The sequence below is a fragment of the Pan paniscus genome, chromosome X, assembly GCF_029289425.2.
Source record: "Pan paniscus chromosome X, NHGRI_mPanPan1-v2.0_pri, whole genome shotgun sequence".
Classification (NCBI taxonomy): domain Eukaryota; kingdom Metazoa; phylum Chordata; class Mammalia; order Primates; family Hominidae; genus Pan; species Pan paniscus.
Window position 1 is genome coordinate 43,227,353 of NC_073272.2, and position 19,089 is coordinate 43,246,441.

At 38.9% G+C, this 19,089-nt stretch overlaps 1 protein-coding gene across 20 annotated transcripts in view; it reads right to left on the reverse strand.

Annotated features, from left to right (window-relative positions):
* The window catches only part of CASK (calcium/calmodulin dependent serine protein kinase), a 407,307-nt gene that overhangs the window by 61,188 nt on the left and 327,030 nt on the right, over window positions 1-19,089 (reverse strand). For all 20 annotated transcript variants that reach the window (XM_034949880.4, XM_063601767.1, XM_034949879.4 and 17 more), the window contains 3 exons: window positions 13,380-13,457; window positions 10,766-10,846; window positions 2,173-2,361 (listed from right to left, as the gene is read on the reverse strand). In XM_034949880.4, the coding sequence (XP_034805771.1) occupies window positions 2,173-2,361; window positions 10,766-10,846; window positions 13,380-13,457 (348 nt within the window). The remainder of the gene's footprint in view (window positions 1-2,172; window positions 2,362-10,765; window positions 10,847-13,379; window positions 13,458-19,089) is intronic.

Below are 19,089 nucleotides of genomic sequence, written 5' to 3' on the forward strand. Positions count from 1 at the left end.
TTTCACCATATTGGCCACGCTGGTCTCGAACTCCTGACTTCGTGATCCGTCCGCCTCGTCCTCCCAAAGTGCTGGGATTACAGGTGTGAGCCACTGCACCGGGCCAATTCAGTCTATGTTTCTATGTAGTGAGTCTTCATACAAACAATCAAGCAGCTGTCATTGGACTGCTTGAGAACTTAATGATCCCAAGACACTCTGAGGCCTCCTTCTTGTGGTCCCTTCTACCTTCTTGCCTGCTTTGCCTGGCTGAACATCACACCTTCTTCCTGCCTCTCCAACACAGCTTTCTCTCCTCTCCAGCTCTGTCATAACTGGGCTTGTTAAGTAAACCGTGCTAAGGTACAAATTTACTTGTTTAATGTAGCCAGCCCTGTGGAACGTGAGCTCTAGTAAGGGGCAGTGTCTTATCTGACAATAGATCACTGGCATCTAATAAGAGTGATTTGCACTTAGTAGGGACTTCAAAAATATTTGGTGAATAAATGAATGAATATATAAAATGAATGAATGGAATATTAGACTTTCAGAGCTAGGTGGGATCTTGGGGATCATTCATTTAGTCAACTATGCTTTTAGAGATGAGCCAGCTGAGGTCCACTGACATGAAGTGATTTGCCCAAGACACCCAAAACCTGCTGTAGCCTATGCTCTTAAGCCAAAGAGTTGCCTGGATAGTACCAGAAGGGGTGAGGTGATCTGCATGCCCCCCATGTGCTGCAAGATAATATTGTATAACTGGCAAAGATTACTAAATGAGGATTAGGACCAGAAATGTCTAAGCTGAGGGCTCTCCAAAAATCATGGTCATAGAGTCACTGCTATAACTTTTCCCTTAATCTAAAAGGCAACTTTCAGAAGTAGGTAATTTGTTTTTTTATATCCTAATATCCCTTTTCTATGTTCTGAGGAAAAAGATATGAATGCATAAATTTGAATTTTTTCCTCTTCTAAAGATATGGTTTCTCCTCCAACTTGGAACTTATCCAGTGTTCCCTGTCTCAACGTCCATTCAGTTTTAGAAGACTAAAGCTTAAGGGCTGTGCTTGATCCTTGCTTCTCCCTCAGTTCTACTGTCAATCCATTGTTAAGGCTTACTGATTTTACCTACTCTTTCATTATTTCTTAAATGTGTTCACTTATTTCCATCTTGACATCCATCCCTCAAGTTCAGAGTTCCATCATATCTGCCCTGCACTGCTGCAATAACAGCCTCTTAACTGGTTTCTGTACATCCACTCTTGACCCCTCTCATACATTCTCTAGAGTGATATTTCCAAAACAAAAATCTGATATTATCCCCCTGCTTGAAAGTCTTCAATAGCCTCCCATTGTTTTTAAGATAATGAACATAATCCTTAACATGTCTTCCAACACTTGTATGATTCTGTTCCAGCCACTCACCTTGCTGTCTGCAGTTCAGCCATGGTGCCTTCTTCCCATTGGGAAACTATGATAAGAGCCTTTTTACTACCAGGTTTACACATGTGCTATTTGGTTTGCCTGAATGGTATTCCCCTGCTTCCCCTCACTCCCCTTGCTCTGTTCAGTTAACATCAAGGAGCCTTTCCTTGATCTTCTCAGTCTACGAGAATTCTGAGAATGGAGGCAAGGTTCAGCATCAATTCTCTTCCAACTCTACTCCCAAGCACTGAGTAAATTGATTCATATTAAGTAGGTAGCTGGGAGTGGAAGAAATTTATTTCAACAGTGTTACTCAATTCTTTGAATGCCCCCTGAATTAATCTTCCTCTAATTTTGTTGAAGGCAAAAGATCTGAAAACTATAAGATTTATAAAAGGATGATTTTTACAATGTTACTAGACATTCACTTTCTCAATACCAATACCAATATTTCAAATTGTCCCTTTCTTTGCTGCCCCAGAGGTTTTTACACCCTGGAGGAATGTTACAGTATGTTCCCCTTTTTTTGGTTGAAGGGCAATTGTGAAAGGAGAGGTGAGAAAGAGAACCGGAACGCCTAAGACATAGTTTCAGGCAGAACAATTCTAGAAAAGAAGGGCAGGGGGGAACTGAAGATCTGGAAACTGATTTCTTTAAAACTATCCATGTCTTCCTTCCCTCCCCAACTCCTAGTAGCATATGAAGTTAGTTGATATAACTCATGCTGGGATTTTATGAGAGTATTGAAAACTTTCTCTTCCTACTTACCATTGGTTCATCTGTGTTCTTTTGAAACTGTACCAGCCGAACTCTGGTCACATTCTCCATATCCATGTCTCCGTTAGCACTTTCTGGAGAATCGCCGTTTAAATAGGGAGAGGTGGGAGGAGGTGTGACCCTCAGTGCTTCATCACTGTAAACTTCATGTGCCACTACGTCGTGAGTCTGAAGTAAGGCCTAGTGTTTTATGAAGAAAAAAATTATTAATAACATTACTATTTCAGCAGAAATTTATTTTATTTATTTATTTATTTTGAGACAGGGTCTCACTCTGTCACCCAGGGTGCAGTGCAGTGGTGAGATCTCAGCTCACTGCAGGCTTCATCTCCTGGGCTCAAGCGATCCTTCCTTTGCAGCCTTCTGTGTAGCTGGGACCACAGGTGCATGCCACCACACCTGGCTAATTTTTAAATGTTTTCTTTGTAGACATGGGGCTGACAAATTTATCCTATAAACATATCTCATTCTTTTCCTCTCAAAGGTATCATTCATCTAAAGAGAACATAGAAAGTGTGTAATATCGACATCCAACTATCTCAATTTTTTTGTGACAATCATGATAAATAGATTTTTAAAAACGTAAGTGAATAAATGAGTGAATCAATGAAGAGATGTGTTTGATGATTATCTGGGTCAGAGGTGTTATAAATTAACTTGTTAAAATGAAGGTAGATGGTACAATTTCAAATAATTTAGCTAAAAGAATCATCTATAAATAGAGTTGGCAAATTTGTGCTGGGGCTTAGAATTGAAACAAATTTAAAAAGAAATGGTGCAACAATTGGAGTATTGAGCAAGTATCTTTCATCAATGGCATTTACAATGACACTTTTATATAACCCAAAGGATGAAAATAATTTATAGCATATGATTTAGAAAAAGAAAAAAATACACACAGATGTACCTTAAAAACGTAATCTTCCAAAATATCACATATGATATGGAACTCAAACTCTAAATACGTTAAATTTTTTTGTTCATTATATTTTTTGGAGCACTTGTTTAAATAAAAAATAAGTTGAGAATTATTATTATGACTTCTTTTTGCAAAGCCTATTAACAAAGAGAAAGTGATTTCTTTGAACTGACATCTCTATTTGTCAGCTTGGTGAACTTCGACAATAAAATGTCCCTTGTTTCCCTAAAAAAGAATATCCTTCTACTCACCACACTTTTTGTGCCATCATAATAAACCCTCTTTATTAAGCATAAATATTTGAACATTTCTATTTCAAAGAGAATCTACAGCTATCAAAATGTCTGGAGCTTTATACAAAGATTATATTTTCTTATGTGCTAACTATAAATTTGGTTCTATTTTAATTTGGGATCTGTGTGGTAATATCTGCAGATAATGAAATGCAGTTAAAATTGCTTTAAAAATAATAACTCATAGCATCTGAAATTAAGTTATTTTATTAAAAGGCTTAAAAAAGTCATGACTTGGCTATTTAATTTTAAAGGCATGCATACGAGGCAAAAAAAAAAAGGTAACAATCTGGTAAAATCATAAAGAAGATAATGCTGATTTGTTACCAGTAAAGAATATGCTTTGAGCATTATACACAGTTGGGTTTCTAATGGAAATGGCAGATATTTTCACAATCTCAGAAGGCTGGTCTAAACTGGGATTTGGGTGAGGAGCACCAAGGGGCACTAAGCAATACATAGCTTGAAAGTAGTGCTCCATGATGGCCCTGGGGACCTTGGCTTCCTCACCAGTGCCCTAATTGCACCTTGTACTGGTACTCCTGAGCCCAAGTATAGAGGCTGTGCTATGTGGGCAAATCCCTCTTTTTCTGATTTAATTGTGGTCACGTAAGAAACCAAGATTTAGGGCAAAAAGCAAAAATCAGTAACATAAAAACTGGAACATTTCATTTGCTAAAATTATGTTCGTCATATCACTGCAGCCTTGACCTCTTGGGCTCAAGTGAACCTTCCACCTCAGCCTCCCAAGTAGCTGGGACCACAGGCATGTGCCACCACACCCAGATAATTCTTGTATTTTTTGTAGACACGGGGTTTCACCATGTTGCCCAGGCTGATCTTGAACTCCTGAGCTCATGCAATTCACTCACCCCGGCCTCCCAAAGTGCTGGGATTACAGGCCTCTACTCATTCTTTTAAATTATATAAGCAAACATTTGTATTTAATGCATTATTTACAAGGAAGGATTAAGCCCACAATCATAAAATAATACTCAAACTGGACTCTAAAAGAAAAATGCTTAAATGATGTCACCAAATAAGGTCATACTCGATATTAACCACAATTTGGCACTGTAAATGATTGCTACCACAAAACGAAACTTAACCTAAAGCTCTAATTCATATCCAAACAGAAAAAGGGGGCCACTTACAGACTATCTTTTTAAAAGCCTAAAAGAGTATATAAAATAAAAAATAGGGAAACCAAAATTTGAACATTTTTCTTCAAATATGTTAAGACGTATGAGTGAGCAGTTGTCACTAAGCTGAAATAGCTGTCAGTTTTAACTACGTAACAATTGTGTAATAGGAAAAAAACACTTTCACTTTTTGTACTATAGTAAGGATATGTATAAGACAACTAACAACATCAGACTAGAGTGGAAAAAATCTGACTATTTAATGTTTCATATTTTACAGCTGCAATAAGCAAAGGAAATATTCTTTTTAAAAAGTCAGCCTTTCAAATGGAATAACTAAAAAAGTAATCAGTGAGATAATATTCTTTTATGATGACCTCTAAAGATACAGATTTTAGGCCAGGTGTGGTAGCTCATGCCTGTAATCCCAGCACTTTGGGAGGCCAAGGAAAGAGGACTGTTTGAGCTCAGGAGTTCAAGACCAGTCTGGGCAACAAAGTGAGACCCCCGTCTCTACAAAAAATAAAAAAAAGTAGACAGGCATGGTGGTGCATGCCTGTAGTCCCAGCTACTTGGGAGGCTGAGGCAGAAGGATTGCTTTGCCCAGGAGTTGAAGGCTACAGTGAGCTAAGAAGGTGTCACTGCACTCCTGTCTGGGCAATAGAGCAAGACCCCGTCTCTTAAAAAAAAAAAAACACAGTTTTAAAGTCGTTTAAATTTACCCTTATTTCCTCTTCCTTTAGTTACTGTAAATATCTACAAGTATCTGCATTTTCAGTGTTGGGTAATTCAATGTTAAATCCTCATGTTATAATAATCAGAAAGCAAAGAAAAATTCGGATGACTGAGCAAATAAGTGTGAAATTATAAATATGCCAAGAATAACTCCCAAACCTTGGCATAATAAAAAAATTGTAAGTATTAACATATTTCCCCTTAGCTATTAATATTTCTTTAAAAATACCAAGATTTTGAAGCCATGATTTAAAAAATGCTTATAAGATAGAAAGCCCCAGCATTTAAAAGCTTATTTAATATAGTATATATATATATATATATATATATATATATATATATCAGAATTATATTTCCCACATAAGATATTATCTACACATAAGCTTATTTAGGAATGACCAATGAGCTCAACTTAAATTTATTAGAAAACTGATTAGCATTATAAATCAACTGACTTTTAGGAGCATAGGCTTTGGCGCTAGCAGGATCTGGCTTGAACCTCATTGAGGCCACTGACTAGGTGAGTGACCTTAAGCAAGTCTCTTTACCTTGTTAGGGCACAATTTCCTCTCGGAATTGTGAAAAGGGTTTAATTACACCAGCTTCCATCCCAACCATCAGCAAGTCCTCTTGTATGTAACCATCTCCAACACAGAAACCCCATCTGCCCATGTTCTACCATCCTCACCTTTCTCCAAGCCTCTACAACCTCTCACAACAGCCTTCCAATTGGTCTCCCTAAACTCTTATCCCCCCTACAGTCCGTTCTCTACACATCAGCTCCAGCAAAGCACAGATTAGATATTTTCCTGCGTGCCATCACTTAGTGTCATCCTACTGCAATCAGGAGAAAACTGCAGACTCCTTACAATGGCCTGGAAGGCTTTTATTTATTTATATATTTTATTTTATTTTTAGATGGAGTCTCGCTCTGTCTCCCAGGCTGGAGTGCAGTGGTGCAATCCCAACTCACTGCAACCTCTGCCTCCTGCGTTCAAGAGATTCTCCTGCCTCAGCCTCCTGAGTAGCTGGGACTACAGGCGCCCACCACCATGCCCGGCTAATTTTTGTGTTTTTAGTAGAGACAGGTTTCACCATGTTGGCCAGGCTGGTCTCGAACTCCTGACCTCGTGATCCGTCCACCTTGGCCTCCCAGAATGCTGGGATTACAGGCGTGAGCCACCATGCCTGGCCTTATTTTATATATTAAAAAAATAAATAAATTGGTCTGGCCTCTGCTGACCTCTCTTGGTACAGGAAGTACCACTCTCTCCCTTGTTAACTGTATCTCAGCCACAAAGGACTTCTGCTCCTTGAATCTACAAAGCTCTTTCCTGTCTCTGGGCCTTTGCATTTGCTCTTCCTCAAAGGAGTCTCAGCCCAAATAGCTACTCCTCAGAGGGACTTTCCCCTGACTATCTAAAGCAGCTCCCACTTTACTATAATCTCTGCACCATTATCCTTTCATTTCTTCATAGTTATTATTGCCATATGAAATTATCTTGTTAGCTTACTTGCTCATTGTCTACCTCTACCTCTCCTACCTGTCCTCCCACCCCACCTCCACTAGAGCGGAAGTTCCATGAGCGCAGGGATCTTGTTTGTCTTATTCACTACTAGGTCCTTAGTGCCCGGCATAGTGTGCCTGGCATACAGTAGGCATTTACTTATTTGATAAATGAATGAAAATGTCTTTTAAGCACCTAGCTAGGTATTCAATAAATTATAAAAATTACTTATTATTTCTGAAAATGTTTACTAATAGCAATGCACATATTAACTTCTCTCTGACTTCAGAAAAGCAAAACATATCGAGACTTAGAAGACAGATAAGCTGTCATACAATGGGCTATATGAGCCGTAATGATTTTGATGAAAAAAAAGGCTCCTATTTGGGTATATGTTAATTTATTTAGCTTACTTCAAATCTGAAAGATCTATTGGTCTCATACGGCCCTATATCATTCTCTGAATTGACCTGAGTTTACTTAGCAATTTATAGAAAGACATGTCTGTCCAAATTCATTTTTTATTTTTATTTTTTTTTGAGACGGAGTCTCACTCTCACCCAGGCTGGAGTGCAGAGGCGTGATCTCGCCTCACTGAAACCTCTGTCTCCTGGGTTCAGGTGATTCTTGTGCCTCAGCCTCTCAAGTAGCTGGGACTACAGGTGTGTGCTACCACGCCAGGCTATTTTTTTTTTTTTTTGTATTTTTAGTAGAGATGGGGTTTCACCATGTTGGCCAGGCTGGTCTTGAACTCCTGACCTCAAATGACTCTCATTCCTCAGCCTCCCAAAGTGCTGGGATTATAAGCATGAGCCACAGTTCCTGGCATTTCTTACTTTTTGAGACAGGGTCTCGCTCTGTTGCCCAGGCTGAAGTGCAGTGGTGCCATCATGGCTCACTTCAGCCTTGACCTCCCAGGCTCATGTGATCCTCCCACCTCAGCCTCCTAAGTAGCTGGGACTAAAGGCATGTGCCACCATGTCTGGCTAGTTTATTTTTAATTTTTTGTAGAGATGGGGTCTCCCAATGTTGCTGGTCTTTGACTCCTGGGTTCAAGCAATCCTCCTGCCTTGGCCTTCCAAAATGCTGGGATTACAGGTATGAGCCACTGTGCCTGGTCCAAAATTTATTATATATCTGTTTCTAGCTATGGAACACTGCACAGAGCAGTCAGCCAAGGAGAGGCTAACCTATCTGCAAACGGGCAGTTCCTAATCTATTCAATGTTTTACTGATAACTTACTATGTGCCCTATACATGATAGATACTATGGAGCAACTAATAATAGGTATCAGATAACATCTATTAGGCATTAAGCATATGTCAAGCATTGTGCTACGCACAGTAGATATATCAGCTACTTAATTCTTATTCTGACTCCACGAGGTTGACTCAGAGTCAGAGTTCATAAAGTTACAGTGGCAAGGATGGAGTTCAACCCCAGGTCATCTGTATTCACATCTTTAACCACTTTTATAATATAGAACAGTGGTCCCCAACCTTTTTGGCACCAGGGACCCATTTTGTGGAAGACAATTTTTCCACGGATGGCAGGGTGGGTGGGGGTGGGGGATAGAGGTCGGGGAATAGTTTTGGGATGAAACCGTTCCACCTCAGATTATCAGGCATTAGATTCTCATAAGGAGTATGCAACCTAGATCCCTCGCATGCGCAGTTCACAATAGGGTTCCCACTCCTATGAGGACCTAATGCCTAGGCTGATCTGACAGGAGGGGGACACAGGTGGTAATGCTGGCTGGCCTGCTGCTCACCTCCTGTTGTGCGGCCTGGTTCCTAACAGGCCACGGATGGGTACTGGTCAGTGGCCCAGGGGTTGGAGACCCCTGCTATAGAAGACATGCTGTCTAAAAGGGAATGAATTATAATCTGGGGAAACACAGCACATATGCATGAAACAGTGAACAAGATAATATTAACGGTAATTTAACTGCAGATATTTGTGATTCATCACATTTGAGGATTATTAATAAAGCATATAGTTTCTTTATTCTCCTGCTCTGTGAAATAGAGATAATCACAATGACTAAATGAGATCATAAGCTCAATGAGAACAACAAAACTGGGCTGGGATATGGAAGGACAAAGAAAAATTGCCCTGGCTCATTCACTGGGAAGGGACTTGCTCTGGCAGGCCAACAAGCATTAGAATGTTATGCAGGTGAATACAAACAAGTGGAAAAGAGTTAGAGAAGAGAAAGTTCAAGAGAAGGGTAGAGAGGTTACAAGATATCTTGATAAAAGAGGTGAGATTTGAATGAAGTTCTGTGTTTATACACCTACGTTGTAAAAATGCACTCATCTACAGGCATTAGAACCTGTATCCTAATTGTATTTCACTGGACAGTGCTGTTACCATAGAATAAAGTCAAATACTCTCAAGGATTATACTTGAATTCAGCCTTTAATGCTTGGGTGGGAGAGTTAGGAAGGATGAATATGGTAATTGCTTCTTTCCAGGTAGTTACTTTGAGGAAAAAAACTTTATTTCAATAACTTGGTTAAAAGTTTAGAAACACTATCATAAAGGGCCAGGCACGGTGGCTTACGCCTGTAATCCCAGCACTTTGGGAGGCTGAGGTGGGCAGATCACGAGGTCAGGAGATCAAGACTATCCTGGTTAACACAGTGAAACCCCGTCTCTACTAAAAATACAAAAAAATTAGCCAGGCGTGGTGGCGGGCACCTGTAGTCCTAGCTGCTCAGGAGGCTGAGGCAGGAGAATGGCGTGAACCCGGGAGGCTGAGCTTGCAGTGAGCCGAGATTTCGCCACTGCACTCTAGCCTGGGCGACAGTGCGAAACTCCGTCTCAAAAAAAAAAAAAAGAAAAAGAAAAAAAGAAACACTATCATAAAACAGCATATATATAATAACTCACAGGTAATTGCTTTGATACACATATTATACTGTTACTATTATTTTAAAAGTGTCACCTGTGGCCAGGCATGGTGGCTCATGCCTGTAATCCCAGCACTTTGAGAGGCTGAGGCAGGAGGTAAGGTCAGGAGTTCTAGACCAGCCTGGCCAACATGGTGAAACCTCGTCTCTACTAAAAATACAAAAATTATCCAGGTGTCGTGGTGCACGCCTGCAATCCCAGCTACTCGGGACGCTTAGGCAGGAGAATTGCTTGAACCTGGAAGGCGGAGATTGCAGTGAGCTGAGATCGCGCCACTGCACTCCACCCTGGGTGACAGGGTGAGACTCCATCTCAAAAGTAAATAAATAAATAAAAATTCAAAGTATCATCTGTAATAGTAGTTATAAGAACAAGGCTTTTAAGTCAGATTTTCTCCCAAAGGGCAGTGAGGTAAATTTCCACTTTTCACATATTTTTCACATAAACTGATGTGGCTAATGCTTTTAAAATGGTATATTCAACATGAATTTCCATCTGTAATTGTGTTTTTGTATTGCAGTTAGGTAGATAAGCATGGACCTTTTTCCACAGCAAAGTATCTTATCTATTTTGAGCTTTGAGCTTTGTTTAGTTATTTAGCTTTATATTTGGCTAAATACAGGTGTTATCCCCATTTTCCATATAGTAGAAATGAACCAAGAAAGTGCAGCAGTTTTGCATTGTCAAAAGAGATGTAATTCTTCCAATATATCACCTAGATTCAGACGATTCCTTATTATTGAAAACTGTCTCTAATTTTAGTTCTTTGTGGTTTAAGTAACATAAACAGTTCCAGTGACTAAAGGACTACCCCATAAGAAAGAAAATCCCTTGTCCGATGAGTACAGTCCCTGAAAAGCCACTTCACCAAGAGTATCTTTACAGTTGTGACACAAAGTAAACAAAAGAGTCTTAAAATATTTGGTATTACCTGGTATTGTAATCTTAATAGTCTCATATGATATGGATAAAAATGCATGAGATGAAGCTGGCTACATTTTATGAGGGTAGTTTAAAAACTTCTTTTGAAAGTGAGGTTTCAGTTCTATGGAAGTTTAATTATTACTTACCATGAAATGAGGTTGTGTTAAAATACGCTTTAGTTCCTTTGCGTCGTTATTCTCAGGGTAACATGAAATTTCTTCCAATACCTAAAAAATAAACAAGATATATAATAATACAAACATGACATAAGATTTACAAAATGTTAAATTCTTTTAAGTTAAAAATTATGAGTGGATTTTTATGGCAGGCAAAACAATTATTTTGAAAAACTTTTCATTTTATTCAAATGTTATTAATACATAGAAGAACAGTATTGATGGTAATAAAAATGAAGCAAATTGTTCTAAAAGTCTGTCAACTATAACCTAAAAGGTTATTGAAAAATATAAAGCAAAATGACAAGCCTGCAACATATATTTATTACAGATTTATGAAACTTAACGGAAGAGTATCTCTGAATATCTTTTTCCAAACTCACCATAAAAATCAATATGGACAAAAAGTTAATAAGAAGTTTTCTTTTATATTAACAGCACTGCCAATTCCCTTTAGAAATGTCAAAATGACACAGGCACAAATAAAAACGATTTCAAGAACAGAACTAATTAATTAGACTACTTAATTAAGAATACACAAGAAATTTTTCTTTAAGTAATGTAGAAAATGCAAAAATGCCTGCCGGATCAATGTTTTTCCCCATAGTCATCTGCCCACACAGAGAAAGTCATGCCTCTGCTAATGGCTCTTAGGGTTAAACGCCAGGGAGCCTAAGAGAACAAGTTTTTAAAGCCTTATTTTCTCTTTCCACTCAAATTTTCTTCACTAATTAGTCATTAACATTTTTCTGCACAGGTAAAATTGATTGTTTTCAAATAAAATTGTTTTAAAAAATTCTCCTTTACCACCAGGATGGAGTTTACCTGTATAAGTTATTTATGGGACATGAACCCATGAAAAAGCCTCTGTTCTTTTTCTGAGTAAACACCTGCTGCTATTCTAACTGCATATGGCTGGATTCAGAGGTTTGCATTACACTCAACTGAATTCCAACCATCAAGCCAATCAAGGATTGCTTCGGCACAACTGGATGGCAGGATCATACCACCATCCATCCAGGAGGATTCTCACCTCAACCTGTGAAAACCATACAAAAGCTTCCTACTGGGGCAGGAGGGGGATGTTGTGAGGTCACATGGCCCGAGCCTTAGATTTTAGCATCATAACTAGAATGTTCTGTGCTACTCAACTACTGCCTCAGGGAAGAACAAACAAACAAGCAAAAATGACAGAGCTTTCTTATCCGAATACCCTGTTCATTAGAGTGCTGGTTATGCTGTTAATTCATATTGTTTCAAGATGATAAACCAATTATCCTTGGTGTATTTTATGCTCCGAGTTTCTCTACTAGTGAAATGAGAGGACAAAACCACATACTCTCTCTGGGTCCTTGCTCCTCTCCTAGTTTATTTTTAAATACAGAGGTGTGGTATTTCCACCTAAGCAGGGCTAGGGGGAAACCAGCAGGTTTTCACTGTCCAGTTGGGCCAAAGAATTGTCCCCAGAGTCTCTCTGCTTCTATCTGCATATTGTGAAGACAGGGTGGTGATTCATGCCTCTATCAGCGATATCTTAATTCCCTTCTATGAGCCCTTGGTGGTGAAGTCAGAGACAACCCCTCCAAGCTAGTCCTGACCAAGTGGGCAGGCCGGGCAGCCTCCACTGCATGGGTTTCATTTCTCAGTGAACGTACACCATCTTCCAGTACAGACTTTCTGTCTAAAATCTGGTAGGGAAGGGATTATGTCCTTCATAGTCTTTCACATAGTAATTTCACTTTATAAGAAATAATTTTTCTAAAAGAAAAATGTTTATTTGCACAAAGACTGACATGATCAAAAAATGAAAAAAAAAAAAAAAAACCCATGTGTCTAACAATGGGAGAATTGCTAATATGTTATACTTTAATAACAGCAAAGAAAAATATTGCAGTCATTAGAAGTTATATTTGTAAAGATCAAGTAGAAACATGGAAATATGCTTATTATATAACGGTAGGTTAAAAAAAGACACATTTTGATTACAACTATAAAAAAATTTATATGCAAATGGAGAGTGACTAGAAAACGATATATAAAAATGGAAACTACTGTGTTAGGGTGATGAGATTATGGATCTATTTTTATTTTCCAAACTTTCTGCAATGTTGTATTTCTATCATAAATAGGTTTTTAAAAGTTTGTGACAGATATAGCCACATACCTTGACAATTTACAAAAATGACTTCTTTGAACTCAGTATATTTAATTGCTACAGAAATTTAATTAACTTTCAAACATTACCACCTTCAAAAAGCAACTCAAATTTTTATAGCATGTCTATTTCCACCAAGTGTTGTAAAATAACTTTCTTTTTTAAAAAACAGAAAAAGAGAAGTAAAATTGATGGTAATGTATTCAAGTTTACATCACAGAACCAGAACTAGAAATCTAGGCAATATTGCCGCAGAGATCTTTTTTTCTTTTCTGTATGTTCAGTAATAAACTTAGAAATACTAAATCTGAATATAATGAGTCAAATTGTGACTCCAGGGAAACTGCCTCTTAATGTGCAACAGAAATGTCTTCAATAAAGGTGGCAAATATGATGATGCCAAATACTTCTATAAAATATATCACTTACCTCTTTGGCTCTCTGTACTGCATCGCTTGGAGGATTCCTGATTTGTGGTGAAGACTTTGTGTTAATTTTGTCATACAGCTAAAAAGCAAAGAAGAAAATCCAGTAAACACTCACAATTCTTTGCTAAAAATCAGAGCTTCATATTTATTATTTCACTAAACAATATTTTTCTTTTAAAAAGGCAGGCTGATGATTTCAGTGGGATCCTCTTGGTAATAACCTCTGAATTGTTCTGTGAAACTTGTCAGAATATGAGTCTTATGCATATCTTTTCAAAAAATCATCTTTAAATAGATGGACCAAAATTCTGTCAATGTGGCAATTTCCTTGTCATTTAAAATTCATCAATATTTCCTCAATCACAGTGTTTGTTTCCTCTGACAGAAGCAACTTTCAATAGCATGAATACAGAGTAAAATGAAAGAATGCTTTCTGGCCAAGGCACGTCTATACGGAGTAAAATGAAAGAATGCTTTCTGGCCAAGGCACGTCTGGAAGAATTTTCACAGAAACCTAAATCTTGGGAAAGGGCAAACCCAACTCCTTCTAGGAAGGAATGTTCTCACAGAGGTTTATGGTTGTTTTACTAGGGCTGTTCATTAACAGAATCAGTGCTGGTATCCTTCAGCAGGAAGTCAAGGACATAAACTTTTTTTCTTTTGACTCTGCCAATTCAGAGTGGAGAAGACACTGAAAAGAAAGCAAATATACGCTGGGCGCGATGGCTCATGCCTATAATGCCAGAACTTTGGGAGGCCAAGGTGGGCGGATCACCTGAGGTCAGGAGTTCGAGACCAGCCTGACCAACATGGCAAAACCCCGTCTCTACTCAAAATACAAAAAAAATTTGCCGGGCATAGTGGTGGGCGCCTGTAACCCCAACTACTCGGGAGGCTGAGGCAGGAGAATTGCTTGAACCTGAGAGGTGAAGGTTGCAGTGAGCCGAGATCACACCATTGCACTCCAGCCTGGGCGACAGAGCGAGATTCTGTCTCCAAAAAAAAAAAAAAAAAAAAGAAAGAAACTAAATATATTTCTAAAATTCCACAAACCTAAATGATCCAAAGTTCAGCTTTCTGAAGAACATACATTTAATTATTTTAGAAATACAATTAAAATATTAATTTCTACCTCAAATAAAGTGTTTCATAGTCAACAGTCTGCTTTGAAAAGTGAAAAGTTAAAGATGACCTCGGCTGTTGTGAACACTTTTATTTCCTAACTTCTCTAAAATAGGTGGGGATTTTCGTGGTCGGTTTTATTCTTTTTTTTTTTTCTTCACCTACTCTGTACACCAATGCTAGTTGAGAAGTCAAATACTGACTATAAACATTCTTCAGATTATAGTCAGATTTGCTTATACTAATGCAAGATAAATTTTTATGACTTATAAATATTTGGGCCACATCATACATAAAAATGCCTAACAAAAGCAATGTGAAGATAGAGCAGGGACAATTTTTTAAATGATGTATTAATTAAGAAAGCACTACTAAATCAGAGATTAAATAAATAGTATAAGTAGACTAGTAAAATGCTGCTCTATTTAAAACATTATATTAACATTTTAGGGAAATGGTGATTTGTGGCTGGTCCACAAAAGTTTGCCCAAATCCCTGTAAAATATATGTGGGCAGTCTCCATCTTCTGAATGCTTTCTATCTCTAAAGAAATGTCAGTGTTGTAACTGGGATCATATTTTCCCACAAAAATAATGTTATAGTGATTAGGTTTCCAGACTAGCCTATAGAAATGAATTGCACTGCATGCATGCAATAAAAAAATAGTAAAACAACAAAAAACCACCACCCAAACCCAAACAAAATGCAAAACCAAAAAAACTAAGAAACCATAAAACACACATATACACACACACTACATTACATTTGCAAGATGAATAAGTTCTAGTGATCTGCTGTACAACATTGTGTCTATCATTAACAATACTGTATTGTGCACTTTGTTTTTTTTTGAGGCGGAGTCTCGCTTTGTCTCCCAGGCTGGAGTCCAGTGGCTCAATCTTGGCTCACTGCAGCCTCTGCCTCCTCGGTTCAAGTGATTCTCCTGCCTCAGCCTCCTGAGTAGCTGGGATCACAGGCGCGTGCCACCACGCCCAGCTAGTTTTTTTGTATTTTAAGTAGAGACGGGGTTTCACCATGTTGGCCAGGCTGGTCTCTAATTCCTAACCTTGTGATCCGCCCGCCTCGGCCTCCCAAAGCGCTGGAATTACAGGCGTGAGCCACCGTGCCCAGCCAACAATACTGTATTGTGCACTTTAAAATTTGTTGAGAGGGTAGAGCTCATGTTAAGTGTTCCTATCACAATTAAAAAAATACATAACACTTTAAAAACACATTTAGTCACCACCTGACGTGTCATAATATTAATTATCAAGCAAAGTTTAAATAATCTAAGTGAATACATAAAAATATTTTTATAAAATCTCAAAACCGGCTGGGTGCAGTGGCTCACACCTGTAATTCCAGCACTTTGGGACGCTGAGGCAGGCAGATTGCTTGAGCCCAGGAGTTGGAGAACAGCCTGGGGAGCATGGCAAAACCCTGTCTCTGCAAAAGAAATACAAAAATTAGCCAGGCAGGGTGGCATATGCCTGTATTCCCAGCTACTCAGAAGGTCAAGGCTGCAGTGAGCTATGATCGCATCACTGCACTCTAGCCTGGGTGACAGAGCAAGACTTTGTCTCGAAAAAAAAAAAAAAAAATCTCAAACCTGTTTGAGAAAAAAAGCAAATTTAATTTGAGGCTTTACAAGTTGATAGCACCATCACTTTATAATGTCTAATTCCATGATAAACTGTAAGTTTTGCCTTTTTCTTGATCAAGGACTATTATTTCCAACATTTTCAACTATGATTATGGTTCGTTTCTATTTAAACATTTAATAAATGCACATCAATTTTTCTCACAAAGAAAAAATAATCCCACAACTCCCCAAATTGGAGATAATTTTTGACCTGGTCTTACTATGTCATATACAGTTCCTTAGGTCTTATATCTGTAATTTCTTAAGAACGTGCGGCCGAATCAGATGTAGTACTTATGGAACATAGATTCCTGGACCCCCCTCCAGACCTACAACATCAGAATTTAAGAAGGAGGTCCAGAAATCTGTGCTTTAATAAACTCCTCAGGTATTTGAAAATCTTATGTCCAGTGCTAACTTTTGAGAGTACTAATAGTACTACTACTAATAGCAACAATATTACTTTTATTGAGCACTTACTAGATGATAGTTACTAGTCTAAGCTCTTAACATATACTCATTCACTTAATCTCAAACAATCCTACGCAGTTGGTTACCCCTACTATTCTCACTTTAAGATGAGAAAAATGAGGCACAGAGTGGTCAAGTGAGAACCGCTGTTCTATCCATACAACTTCATAGGTGGCACACAAGTGCCTGGAATCTCTTTTGAGGCACTGCTCCAAGGAAAATACTCAGACCAAATTTTCTTCCATGCCTTTGGTCTGGTCTGATCCAGTTCAATCACCTAAATTAAATTCAACTCACCTAAAGTTCAGTGGAAGTAGTGGCAGGATGAGGGGGAGGTGGGATGCTTAATATGAAAGGCAGATACAATGGAAAGGAATTAAAAGATGGGGCTTCTACCTGAGGTGGGGGCATTGGGCTCTGCTTCTTCTAAAAACTGCAGCTCTCAAGTCCTAGAAACTGCACCTCTCAAGGCAGCCACAGGATAGAGAGGATGGTGTCCATGTGGCAAAGAATACACCGTGAATCTTGGCTGCTGGCTCATCAACCAAAAGGGCAAGTAAGAACTGAAGCAGGAGGGAGTGAGGAATGGGCTCATTTTGTCACTGTCAGAGAGAAGTGACCCTTTGTTGGTTCATCCACATACCCATCCACTCAATATTTATTGAAGTCTTACTAGGTACTAAAATGTGGGGTTCTATGTACTAGGGATACAGAGATAAAAAGATGAGAGTTTCTGTCTTCAAAGAGCTCACAAATTCCAAAAATCTGTATAACCAAAGGCCCAGAAATGTATGAAGGATTCATCCCTTTGGAGACCAGAGAGTAAGTAGTTTGGTCCCCAGCAATAACAACTGGCAATGATCTCAGTGGGCAACCCGAAGTTGGAAAGTATCTTGATGTATATGCATAATATGTCAACCTTCATTTCCCCCCACCAATTTCTACATTTTTGTCTTAGAGACTCAAAATACTTTAGTGATATCCATAGCATATACAAAGCATTTGAGAAATATAGCAAAGCAGGTAAATAAAAAGTCATCAATGGAAAAAAGTTCGAATGCGATGTAACATTGAAGTGTTTAAAAACAGTAGTTAGAAACATAGTGCTTTTGGATTTCTCATTCTCATGGGTCATCTGCATATTATATGCTGCCTGCAAAGATATGCAGGACTCAAATTTCAAATCTAGGTAGAGTTTTGTCAAGGTCTGGGGCAAATGAGAGGTAGCTGGGTTTTGAGAACAAAGGAAGACTGCAGCTTGTCTTTCTTACCCTTTACCCACCCCCCATTCTATCATATATAAAGAATATATAAAATGTTACTTGGGACCTTACCAGTAGTCTTGGACTTTCAGCTAAAGCCCAAAGCTAAGGCCAAGAGGAAGTAAATGGCACTGAACCTGCTATGAAGCTGCTAGACCACTTCTCCTGGGCTTGCTGAAAGGCAGTCAAAATGGCCCTTCCATATTCACCCCAGGACCCCTCATTCTGCCTATAGAGGCAGAAGTCTGGGATTTGTAGGAGTCACAGGACTAAGAAGAGCAAGTATTTGATTATTCCCTTCTCCTTCTTGTTCGGGAGGAAAGGAGAGGGGATTGCACCCTCCCTCATACAAAGTGAAGGATGGTAGATGCCCCAAAAGAACCACGCATTAGACACCGGAGGTGCCAGCCAGAAGAGCTCACTATCTCATTCTCTGGAGGGATGCTTGCTGAATTGTAGCAACTTATAGGCCCACCTTGGTACACTAGAAAGGATCTCTGTGTGAGAGAGAGTCCTTGGGGCAGCTTGACATGTAGCATTTGGGGTCCTAAGCAAAAAGAGACTGGTGCCTGCCTCTTTCATGGCTGGAGGCCGCCTGGGGCAGGCCATGCTTGTAGTGTATGTTGAGTTAAGCATGTGTGTGTTTCCCATGAGTCAAGGAGACACTGCAGAAGGTAGCCTGGCTGGAGCCATCTGGATACAGCCCTGCCCAGGAGGACAAGAGGACTCAGAAGTAAAAAGCTATGTGGTAACCCCTGGGGGCAGGGGACGAGAACGTTTCTGAGACCAGGTGCTGAGTATACTGACGATGCAGAAACCACACGTCTGCAACTCAGGACAGAGCCAACACTGGGGTGTCTGCCACACCAAGGGCATCAACAGCCAAGAGGGAACTGAATGTCTGAGGTACATTATAGAACATGCTGTTTAAGTGGTTCTTTTTCTTTCCCACGACCAGACTCGGGTTCTCTGACATTAGGTAATAGCCCCTAGCGTGAGGCTGAGTACATAGTAGTGTTTAAGAAATGCTTCCTCTAGAAAAAATAAGTATTATATTTGGACTAGTACATAGAAATTGTAAATAGATTAAAAAAAATTCAGAGTAACGTAAAATAAACACACCAGGAATATTTATTTCAGCTTGTTTCTTTAGGAACCAGATATTATTTCTCTTCGATCCTGCATGTGCAGTTAAAAACTTTCCCTCAAAATTA